Source organism: Bos grunniens, chromosome 16, assembly GCF_055505025.1.
Source record: "Bos grunniens cultivar Pamir isolate PY7600 chromosome 16, Bosgru_T2T1.0, whole genome shotgun sequence".
Taxonomy (NCBI): Eukaryota; Metazoa; Chordata; class Mammalia; order Artiodactyla; family Bovidae; genus Bos; species Bos grunniens.
In genome coordinates, this window is record NC_141180.1 from 13621288 (window position 1) to 13633678 (window position 12391).

The 12391-nt window shown below is 36.0% G+C and overlaps 1 protein-coding gene across 2 annotated transcripts in view; it reads left to right on the top strand.

Annotated features, from left to right (window-relative positions):
• The window catches only part of TPR (translocated promoter region, nuclear basket protein), a 65001-nt gene that overhangs the window by 41651 nt on the left and 10959 nt on the right, over positions 1 to 12391 (top strand). For both annotated transcript variants that reach the window (XM_086343325.1, XM_086343326.1), the window contains 9 exons: positions 1757 to 2029; positions 2917 to 3065; positions 3713 to 3796; positions 6667 to 6864; positions 7637 to 7768; positions 8251 to 8341; positions 9826 to 10010; positions 11146 to 11214; positions 11327 to 11421. In XM_086343325.1, the coding sequence (XP_086199451.1) occupies positions 1757 to 2029; positions 2917 to 3065; positions 3713 to 3796; positions 6667 to 6864; positions 7637 to 7768; positions 8251 to 8341; positions 9826 to 10010; positions 11146 to 11214; positions 11327 to 11421 (1276 nt within the window). The remainder of the gene's footprint in view (positions 1 to 1756; positions 2030 to 2916; positions 3066 to 3712; positions 3797 to 6666; positions 6865 to 7636; positions 7769 to 8250; positions 8342 to 9825; positions 10011 to 11145; positions 11215 to 11326; positions 11422 to 12391) is intronic.

Consider the following 12391-nt stretch of genomic DNA (forward strand, 5'->3'; position numbering starts at 1 on the left):
CACCTGTAACAGATTCAGCTCAGCTCAGTTCAGTTCAGTCGCTCAGTCGTGTCCGACTCTTTGCGACCCCATGAATCGCAGCACGTCAGGCCTCCCTGTCCATCACCAACTCCCGGAGTTCACTCAGACTCATGTCCATCGAGTCGGTGATGCCATCCAGCCATCTCATCCTGTCGTCCCCTTCTCCTCCTGGCCCTAATCCCTCCCAGCATCAGGGTCTTTTCCAGTGAGTCAACTCTTCGCATGAGGTGGCCAAAGTATTGGAGTTTCAGCTTCAGCATCAGTCCTTGCAGTGAACACCCAGGAGTGATCTCCTTTAGAATGGACTGGTTGGATCTCCTTGCAGTCCAAGGGACTCTCAAGAGTCTTCTCCAACACCACAGTTCAAAAGCATCAATACTTCAGTGCTCAGCTTTCTTCACAGTCCAACTCTCACGTCCATACATGACCACTGGAAAAACCATAACCTTGACTAGATGGACCTTTGTTGGCAAAGTAATATCTCTGCTTTTCAATGTACTATCTAGGTTGGTCATAACTTTCCTTCCAAGGAGTAAGCGTCTTTTAATTTCATGGCTGCAGTCACCATCTGCAGTGATTTTTGGAGCCCAGAAAAATAAAGTCTGACACTGTTTCCACTGTTTCCCCATCTATTTCCCATGAAGTAATGGGACCAGATGCCATGATCTTCGTTTTCTGAATGTTGAGCTTTAAGCCAACTTTTTCACTCTCCTCTTTCACTTTCATCAAGAGGCTTTTTAGTTCCTCTTCACTTTCTGCCGTAAGGGTGGTGTCATCTGCATATCTGAGGTTATTGATTCAGTTCAGCTGAATCTGTTACAGGTAACATCCCGGCAGTCTTGATTCCAGCTTGTGCTTCTTCCAGTCCAGCGTTTCTCATGATGTACTCTGCATAGTAGTTAAATAAGCAGGGTGACAATACATAGCCTTGACGTACTCCTTTTCCTATTTGGAACCAGTCTGTTGTTCCATGTACAGTTCTAACTTGCTTCCTGACCTGCATATAGGTTTCTCAAGAGGCAGGTCAGGTGGTCTGGTATTCCCATCTCTTTCAGAATTTTCCGCAGTTTATTGTGATCCACACAGTCAAAGGCTTTGGCATAGTCAATAAAGCAGAAATAGATGCTTTTCTGGAACTCTCTTGTTTTTTCCATGACCCAGTGGATGTTGGCAATTTGATCTCTGGTTCCTCTGCCTTTCCTAAAACCAGCTTAACATCTAGAAGTTCACAATTCAGGTACTGCTGAAGCCTGGCTTGGAGAATTTTGACCATTATTTTACTAGCATGTGAGATGAGTGCAATTGTGCAGTAGTTTGAGCATTCTTTGGCATTGCCTTTCTTTGGGATTGGAATGAAAACTGACCTTTTCCAGTCCTGTGGTGACTGCTGAGTTTTCCAAATTTGCTGGCATATTGAGTGCAGCACTTTCACAGCATCATCTTTCAGGATTTGAAATAGCTCAACTGGAATTCCATCACCTCCATAGCTTTGTTCGTAGTGATGCTTTCTAAGGCCCACTTGACTTCACATTCCAGGATGTCTGGCTCTAGGTGGGTGATCACACCATCGTGATTATCTGAGTTGTGAAGCTCTTTTTTGTACAGTTCTTCTGTGTATTCTTGCCACCTCTTCTTAATATCTTCTGCTTCTGTTAGGTCTAGAATAGGGAAGGGTAATCCCAACTTTGGTAAGAATAGAAACCTTAATGCATTAGATGTTCTAATTGTTTTTCAGCCATGCAGTCAGAAGGGCCTGTGGAACATGTTCCAGTTTTCGGAAGCACAAGTGGATCTGTTCGTTCTACCAGTCCTAATGTCCAGCCTTCTATCCCTCAACCCATTTTAACTGTTCAGCAACAAACACAGGCTACGGCTTTTGTGCAGCCTACTCAACAGAGTCATCCTCAGATTGAGCCTACAAATCAAGAACTATCCCCAAACATAGTGGAGGTGGTTCAGAGTTCACCAGTTGAGCGGCCTTCTACTTCCACAGCAGTATTTGGCACTGGTAAGACTAATTTTAAAATGAAGTTAGAGTAGACCTGTGCAGTATATTATATATCCTGAATATTCTTTCTACATACTTGTTTTCTATAGGGTATTAAAGGAGATGATTGTAATCCTAACATTTTATGTTTACTGCTGAATTCTAATTTAGGTCACTGATTTTTGTCATTAAGATCTTTCTTCCTTTCCAATTATTTCATCACTGATTTTAAAAGTGGTACAACCCATAACATGTAATATTTACAGTTGACCGTTGAACAACACAGATTTGAACTGCATGGTCCACTTACATGTGGATTTTTTCAGTAGTGTGGTGTTTCAGAACATCACAGCAACTGCACATCCTCAGTTGCTTGGATCTGCAGATTCAAGGAATGGCAAATTTGGAAGGACAGTGCCCCTCCCTAAATTGTTCAAGGGTCAAATATAACTCAGTACAAGTCCTGAGAACTAAAAGATGCCTAAAAAAAGATCATGTAAGAATTTTCAAATCTTAAACATATAAGGAAGTTTTTATTTGTCCAAGGAGTCTTTAGATTTATAAATTATAAGAAGGCCCTATATAACCTTTGTGAGTAGCAATTCTATAGTAATACAGTCACAGTGAGTTAGATATATTACTGTAAATGTTGATTGGCTTTATTAACCAAAAGTTAAGTTGATAGTATGAGACCATTGATTCAGAACATAAATTTATCTTTGTTTACAAAGACCAAAAAAATTTCTCTTTGTTTATACATAAATTGGCAGGAACAGATTTTGTTGTTCTATCCAATGTTTACTGTGGTTTTTGTTTTTTAGTTAAATGATCAAGATGTTTTCAGATTAACTTTAAATTGAGCTGTTATCATTGCTGTAATTCAAGATTTAAGTTACATAATTTCACAGTTTCAGCTACCCCAAGTTCTTCTTTGCCAAAGCGTACACGTGAAGAGGAAGAAGATAGCACCATAGAAGCATCAGACCAGATTTCTGATGATACAGTGGAAATGCCTCTTCCAAAGAAGCTGAAAAGTGTTATACCTGTAGGAACTGAGGTATGTAAAGGTCTTTCTGTTTATTTTTACTTCTACCAATAGAAACAAGATACTCTTTCAGTTACAGCATTATTAAGTGAATGGAGGTTTGGGGGGTCAAAATCCAGAAAATACTGCTGTTAGTAGCAACGCTTCCACTGACAGCCCTGGTACTGTTATGTAACGTTGCCAATACTGTTGTATATTCTTTTCATATGTTTTATTGAATTTCCAATTTCCATTTTAAAAACAGTTACAGAAACATAGAATGAACTCCATTTCAGCCTTTTTTTAAAATTCAAAGAATAAGGAAGTTTATAGCCTCATGGGTGTTTTAAACTGGTACCTGCCATTTTTTCCCTCTGGTTGACCAAAATGGTTTTCCTTCATTTTATTTTGTTTAGGATAAGTTGTAATGAATTGTTTTCTTGCAAGCATTGAGACTACTAAATGTGTTTCACTGGCATGTATTTAGTTAATGTTCATTAACCTTATTTTGTATATACCAAAGAAGAATGTTTTTAAAAGTAAATATAAGTGAAAATTTCTGATGTATTGTTTCATAAAATTACAGATTTGAGTTTTGTTTTATTGGGAGACCTAGCTGAACAAGTGTTGCTTCATCTAGTGAATTGATACGATTCACACACTTATATGTCCTGATGCAGGAGGAAGTTATGGCAGAAGAAAGTACTGATGGAGAGGTAGAGACTCAAGTATACACCCAGGATTCTCAAGATTCCATTGGAGAAGTAAGTAAAATACGGAAAGTAAGGTAAACAAATGATTGCTTGAATGAAATGAGCTTTGACAAATTGAAATATTGTTTGGACTTCTATTTTCAATATACTTCTTTTATATTTAACAAAATATTATTAGAATTGCCAATACAATTTCTACTTTGTTTTACTTCTGATTAGTGTCCTGCCTTCTAAATTTTATTAAAGAAATGTTTTTCTTTATAGAAGGCACAAACTTTCTAAGCTAAGAGTTGTCACAAGTAAAGATTATCCACTCTTATGTATTTGAAAGGACGAGCTGGTTGAGTCTTGCATTTATCCATAGTGCCTATTTGTTGGTCCTCAGTTGCTCCCCTCTATTGCTTCCCTTACTAAATTAAAATAATCTCTGAAAGGAAATGCATTTGTATACATCTTCGTCTTTTAAACTCTCATTGAGGCTTCTCCAGAAACAACCTGACTAGTGGAAATGCATAGACTCTGAAGATATAAACTCTAGCTTTTGTTCATTACTTTACCACTTAGAAGCTGTATGACTATAAGCAAGATGTTAATTCTCTTTAAGCTTCAACTTTCTCATCTGTTGGAATAACTTTTAGTCTTGTAGAGTACCCAAAATAGTACCTGCCATATATTAGGCACTCAGATTAATGCTTTTCTTCCATTCCCCTGCCCTACAAACTGAGAATTCATAATTTATAGCGTGTGTGCACGCATGTGCACGTACTCAGTTGCTCAGTCGTATTCGACTCTTTCAACCCCATGGACTGTAGCCTCCAAGGCTCCTTTGTCCACGGAATTTTCCAGGCAAGAATACTGGAGTGGGTTACCATTTCCTTCTGCAGGGGATCTTCCCAACGTAGGGATCACAACTTTGACTCTGGCAACTCCTGCATCAGCAGGCAGATTCTTTACCATTGTACCACCTGGGAAGTCAATTTATAGTAATTTATTTGTAATATTATAACATTAGTTAACACAATTCATTATTATATGCCAAGTGTAGTTAAAATATTTGCATTTATTAAATAATTTAATCCTCATAACAGATCTGGTCACAACCCTGTTTTATAGGTGAAGAAATCAATGCCTAGCTAAGTCATGTACCCAAGTTCTCATAGCATTGGAGCTAGAATTTAATCTCAGGTTGTCTGTTTTTCATTTGTCTTGTTAAGCTTGAAACAATACTTTCTTCTCTGGGTAAAGTTTTAGGACCACTTTATTCTAAAATTATTTTATCTGTATAAAATAAAGAAACTGTTTCAGGCTAATCACAAGTAACCACAGATTGCAGGTACATACTGGTTTCGTAGATGCATTAATTTTCTAAGGTAATTTTTTCAGATTTCCTTGACTACGAACAGAAAATTAAACCTCCAAGATGAATAGGTAATATTCTAAATGGCATCAGTTTCATGTATCTTTCGGAGAGGGTTATACCTGAAGATCATAACAATTTTGAAATAAGATGTAAATTTCGGTGTTATTGCCAGACTTGGTTAAATTATACTAAAATATTTTGTACAAAGCATTTACTTTTGAGATTGACAAAATTGTCTGTGACTCAGAAGTGCCATTGGACTTTGCATTCTGCCTTCTAGCGCTGTCTACTCAGTGTGTGAATATGTAACAGTTCATTTTTCTAATTTTCTGACAGTGAAGCAGATGTTCTTTGTAAGTGTTGTTTTTCTTGAAATAAGCATGTCAGTTTGAGTTACATTTTTAATTATACCTGACTTACACATTTTTTCCATTACAGTAAACATCCTTATGAATGATTTAGTTCATAAGGCATTGTTTCTGCCTTGTATACCAGAAGGAGATTTTGGAACTCCCTGGTGATTCAGTGGTTAGGGTTCTGCACTTCTACTGCAGAGGGTGTGTATTCTGTCCCTGGTCAGGGAACTAAGGTTCCACATGCCATGTGGCACAGCCCGCCGCCCCCGACCCCCCCCCAAAAAAAAAAGATTTTGCTGAGTACTGAACTAAAAAGTAAACACTTTTTTGTAAGAAATATCAAAAATAAAGTTAAATTATGGTTTATTTCAGTAGCTAAAAATATGAAATTGTTAGATTAAGGAAATACTGGTATATCTTTAATGTGGTTTGAAGACTTGAGATAGGGTGTTTAGAAAGGGGGAGAAGTGTTTGTAAAAAGATAATTGTAATAGTTTGTCTTATTTAGTGTGTTTTACAGATGGTTTCTGGTTTGGGGAACATTTTTTGTCTTTTTTTTTTTAATTATATGTTGCAGTTCCATGGATATTCTTTTTTCTGATTTTGGTTTGCACTGTTAACTCACTGTGTTGGCTGTTGAGCACTTGAAATGCAACAAGCCCAAAGTGAGATTTTCTTAAATATGAAATATACATTGGATTTTGTAGACATATTACAAATTTTAAAAGATAGGATGAATAATTCTTATATTGATTCCACACTGAAATGATTTTTGGCTATATTAAGATTGTTATTAAAAATTGATTTCACTTGTTTTTTTATGTGACTGCTAAAATTTTTTAAATTATACATGTGAAATGTATTGTGGCTCACATTATATTTCTGATGGACAACATTCATCTACAGTACCACCCTGGTACCTTTGACATATACACGTGTCTGTCTGTCTGTGTGTGTGTGTGGTCTATCTTTTTTATTGAAGTATTACCAAGTGGGATTTAGAATAATTTTTCTATAATAAGATAGTAAAGAGACCCAAAACATTTATTTTGAATTAATTCTGCTTTTGAAAACAACATTTTTTAAAATAAAATTCTCATAGCCCATTAGTATTCTTTAGCCTTTACTTATATCTACAGTATGTCACTGATAGTTTTAAGTATAATTGACTATTCTTCATTCATTTATTTTTTTTACTTTTAAAGGGAGTCACCCAGGGAGATTATACGCCAATGGAAGACAGTGAAGAAACCTCTCAATCTCTACAAATAGACCTTGGGCCTCTTCAGTCAGATCAACAAACAGCTTCATCTCAAGATGGTCAGGGCAAAGGAGATGATGTCATTGTAATTGACAGTGATGATGAAGAGGAGGAGGAGGATGAAAATGATGGGGAACATGAGGTGAATTTGATTTGAAATCATTTATTGTTTTAAACTGAAATTCTGATTCCCTGTCACTTTAAGTAGATTGTTTTGCTTTTCTTTTATCCTGATTAGTTCTGAACTTAACATTTGGTAGTGAAATTTGCATGGAGCAAGTGATGGAAAGTCTCATTTGTTTTAATGATTACTAAGTCCTTTAGGATTTGTTAGATTAATTAATCTTAAATCTCACTGATAAGTGACTAGATTTAACTGTAAGCACTATGGTTTCTGAAAATAAAAGTATTGTTTTTTATTTTGTGGAACCCTCATAGTTCTTTTCAAAAGAAATTGAAGTGTGAAGATAATTATTTTTTAAGCAAAACTTCGCATTTTGTTTTGGGTGTTAGTTTAGTATTGACACCTTCTCCTTTTTTGATTCTTTTATTAATCAAACTAAGTATTTAAAAGCTTATAGTATTTCACCATTTTCTCATTCAATGCCACATTTTAAATTTAGAATCAAAGTGGACCACTTGACATTCATTTGACACCTAGAAGTTTTTATCTTTGAATTGATCTCATATGGACAGTTAGAACTCGGAGTTGACTGTTAACAATATTAATTCCAGTAAGCATCACAGTTTTGATTCTTGAAGCCACTGAAGTCTGAATTCCATATAACTTTCAGGACGGCTCCTGTATCCTCATCAGTGTGGTGTCACTTAAATTTCTAATCGTGGTATCAAGATAGTGTAGAACATGTATACCATATCTTGTATCTTTATTTATACTTGGGATTTTTTACAAGGATTATGAAGAAGATGAAGACGATGATGATGATGATGAAGATGACACAGGGATGGGAGACGAGGGTGAAGATAGTAACGAAGGTACCGGCAGTGCGGACGGCAATGACGGATATGAGGCTGATGATGCTGAGGTAACGGGCCAGAATTTGGACCGTCATTGTCTTCAGGAACTTGCTTGGTACTTTCCAAGAGTATAAAAATCCTGTATTGTCAGAACACTACAACTTTTCATATCTTTGGATTTTTTGTTTCTGCTGTCGTTTGCAGAGAAGGCAATGGCACCCCACTCCAGTACTTTTGCCTAGAAAACCCCATGGATGGAGGAGCCCAGTAGGCTGCAGTCCATGGGGTCACTAAGAGTCGGACACGACTGAGCGACTTCCCTTTCACTTTTCACTTTCATGCATTGGAGAAGGAAATGGCAACCCACTCCAGTGTTCTTGCCTGGAGAATCCCAGGGATGGGGGAGCCTGGTGGGCTGCCATCTCTGGGGTTGTACAGAGTCGGACACGACTGAAGCGACTTAGCAGCAGTAACAGCAGCTGTCGTTTGGTTAATTATTGAAGATAATCACGTGATTTACTTGCATTTAGCATTCATATTTTGTTTTCAGGGTGGTGACGGGACTGATCCAGGTACAGAAACAGAAGAAAGTATGGGTGGAGGTGAAGGTAATCAGAGAGCAGCTGATTCTCAAAACAGTGGTGAGATTTTGTTTAGTTTTTCTTTTGTTATTGAACACTTTTAACATTTTACTTAATTTAATATTTTAACCTAACATTTTCTAAACTAAGATTCCACTTAATTATCACATAGGTAGTAAAACTTAGTAAACTGGCAAGGGAAAGATTGGCTCTTGTTCTTGCTTTGTCATATTATTCTCATAAAGTCTATTGTGTTTACATCTAAAATGTAGTCATTATATTATTTTTTTCTACCTCATTGGAATACAGTGAGATTCAGACTTTTTAAATCTATAAAGTATTATAAATGCCATGTGTTGCTTCTGCTCATAAGTGTAAAATTAAATCAAGGACTTCTCATAATAGTAATAGCAATTCACAACCAGGAGAGGTCAGTCTAGTCAAGCTGCAATGTTTCAAGATTTGTGGGTATCAGTTTTAAAATATTGTCCAGTTTTCTGGTAAATAAGAGACTTTTTCATCAATAGAGCATGCTTTTTGTTAATTGTTGAAAAGATGAGTCCTGGCAATCAGCTAAAAGTTGTAGGCAGTAAAGAATTATAGAATTCATAGAAAATAATTTTCTTTTAGAATCATTTTTAAATGTTTTTTGAAGACTCTGTGATCATCTGGTTTTGATATTCTGATTTTAACAGATAATACTGAGCCAAAATCAGTAGTAATATAATAAAAAACCTTATATATGTAGACTAGTGGGAAAACAGAATATCTGAGTTTTTGTGTAGGCCTGTGTATAAAAATGTAAATTGTATACTCATTTGAATTAAGGAAAGGAAAGGCAAGCAGTCTTTTCAACTTTTAAATTTTTTAAGAGAATGAATATTGAACTATATAATGAAAAATAGTATTGCTTTTTAAGGGAGATAAGGAGCTAAGGAGATTAATTGTAATAATTTACATCTTTAAAGCGTTTTATGGATTTAAGAAATACCTTTTTTGTGTCACATAATTGGGTTATAGAGGGAAAGTTTTTGCCTAACATTATCACTGAAAGCTAAGTCTTGTGAGCGTGAGTGTTCATAACCTTTTTTCCTTAATACAAAGCATAACAGATGCTCATTGAATACTTACTGGGGAAATTCTTACAATAAGCTTACCAGGTTTTAACTACCAGTGAAGAATCTGAAAAGCAGAAGCAAAGTGATATAACTAGGTTAAGTGTTAAAAGGTACTAAGTGTTAAAATGTTTATCTTGTGTTAAGCTAAGTGCTTTCTGTCCATTATTTGAAATCTTCAGAAAAATGTTTCTTACGGGTTATATTTTTGTTTCATGAACCAACCAAAGAAATAGAAGGAACTTGCTTAAGGCTGTACAGCTGTTAATTGCATACCTGTTATCTCTGGGTCTGCCACACCTCGCTATTTTTTTATGAAAATATTAGTTAGGTGAACATTCATAGTGTTAAGAATTATAGTTCTAGCGATTGTCCAGATTACCTTATTGTAAACTTAATAGTTCAGAATAAAATTCTCTTTTCCTATAGGCGAAGGAAATACTGGTACTGCAGAGTCCTCTTTTTCCCAGGAGATATCTAGAGAACAGCAGCCATCATCGGCATCTGAAAGACAGACCCCCCGAGCACCTCAGTCACCAAGACGCCCACCACACCCACTTCCCCCAAGACTGACCATTCATGCTCCACCTCAGGAGCTGGGACCGCCAGTTCAGGTATTAAAAGTACTAGTCACTTTGAACATTTTACTTTGAAAAATGTTGGGTTTTTCTCCCTTTCTTTCCATTAGCTATTACTTTGTTTTTCCCCAGGAATTAAGTGAACTTTTTAATGTTTTGGTACATTTTTATAAAATTTTTGAGCTGAAACTAATCTCTGAATTATTTTCCCTGAAACATGGCAGGCGGGGACTTTGGAAAAGCAAGGCTTGCTAAAGTCTTGTATAAGTTGAAATGATTATATGCAGAGAAAATAAGGGTCTGCTGTTTTTACAGGTTAAAAAAGAAATTTTTATTGGATTTTGATTAAAATATATTTCAGCAGCTGACCCATTTGTTTTGAAGGTTTCTTTCTCCAAGGTGCATGAATTATTTTTAAAATACATTTCTGTTCTTAACAGATCTTTTTTCTTCTTTTTTTTTGGAATCACACATATTAATACCCACTGTTCAAGTTCATGATAGTGTGCATAACCCTTTACATGAGACACTCTTTGTAGTAGGGTTGAACATCTCTATCAGAAGCTCTTGAAGAAACAGCTGGAAAAGTACAAAGGATCTATTAATCATGTAGCTTGAGTCTTTGTAGTATACTAAACACTGTCAAGGGTAGATTTTACCAAAGTACCACTGGTGAAGATAAATTTTCTCATTTTCTGAAAATATAAAGTCGTGGAGGATTATTTATGGATCCTGCAATCTCCATCTCCATCAATTTTTAATTGTCTAAATTTGGAAACAGTTTACAAGTATTCAGTACCACTGTTTGAACTTTAAAGGATAATTCAGGTTCAACATCCAAACACTTAAAGAGATAGAAACTAACTTAGTTATCAACAAATAACAAGGACCAGAGTTTGGTTTTACATAGTGATTAATATTATCTACTGGTTAATAAAATATTTGTTGGTTAATATTATAGTCTGTATAATTAAAAACATGTCACTGTTTACAAAGTAGACTTCTTTAATACTGGTACAAGATTAGTAGCAGTTTAAGAAAGGTTCCAATGATTACATTAATCTGCTAACATTTTAGTTATTTTATTACCAGCCTGGTAAGCTGTATCTGTTAGCGTTTGGTGTTTCTTTCATTGCCTAATTCCTTAAATGAAATTCCTTTCTTGACACAGAGAATTCAGATGACCCGAAGGCAGTCTGTAGGACGTGGGCTTCAGTTGACTCCAGGAATAGGTGGCATGGTAAGTACCTACCTCTCATGTAAAGGTGATTTATTTGTTCAGCGATTATTTGTCTTGTCCATACAGATGCTCCTATCATGCCTGCTAAGTACTTGTTTTCTGTCTTTTTTAGCAGCAGCATTTTTTTGATGATGAAGATAGAACAGTTCCAAGTACCCCAACTCTTGTGGTGCCACATCGTACTGATGGATTTGCTGAAGCAATTCAGTAAGTTAATGAGATAGAACCACACTTTGTGACTAATAAAACTCTTTCCCTCTTAACTTGATTACATTTGATGATGGATACATTATTTGTTAAGTTCTATACTGGGTACGGGGGTTTTAGGTGGCTCAGGGGTTAAAGTGTCTGCCTGGAATGCGGGAGACATGGGTTCAATCCCTGGGTCAGGAAGATCCCCCTGGAGAAGGAAATGGCAACCCACTCCAATACTCTTGCCTGGAGAATCCCATGGAGGGAGAAGCCTGGTAGGCTACAGTCCATGGGGTCGCAAAGAGTTGGACACAACTGAGCAACTTCACTTTCACTTTTCATACTGGGTACTAAGCACTTGAGAGTAGAAGGGTTGAGGATGTAGTGTTTGAGAAAATCACATTGAGAAGAATGAAATACAGTTGCTTCCATCAGAAATTTAAAATTTAAAGGCAGTATACAGTGGTTAAGAGCATGGGCTTTAGAGTTAGAATGTCTGGCTTTGGAACCTAGCTATACTGCTTACTTGCTATATCAAGTTACGTGTATTCTCTGTACCTGAGTATCTTCATTTTATTAATGAGAATAACACAATATTTCTTTACCTCATAAATTGTGAGAATTAAATGAATTTATGTTACCATATTTATATAATATCACCTGCACATAGTAAGTGCTTTATATCAGATGTTGGTGAAAGTGTTAATAATTATAGTCATCATAATGGATAATACTGTTGTGTAAGCTAAGCTTATGCACAACTAATGATAATCTTAACACTCTAGAATAGAGGAATGAGCAAGAAGCTTTGTTTATAAAAATGAAGGAGTGATTTTTACCAACACATAGGGGAAAAGAACCAGAGGACTTAATGGGGACAGCATTAAATTGAGTCTTGAAAAAAAATACCTGAAGCTTACTGAGCATTCCCATGAATCAGTATTTTAATCTTCATAACTGTGAGACTGATCACACCATCGTGGTT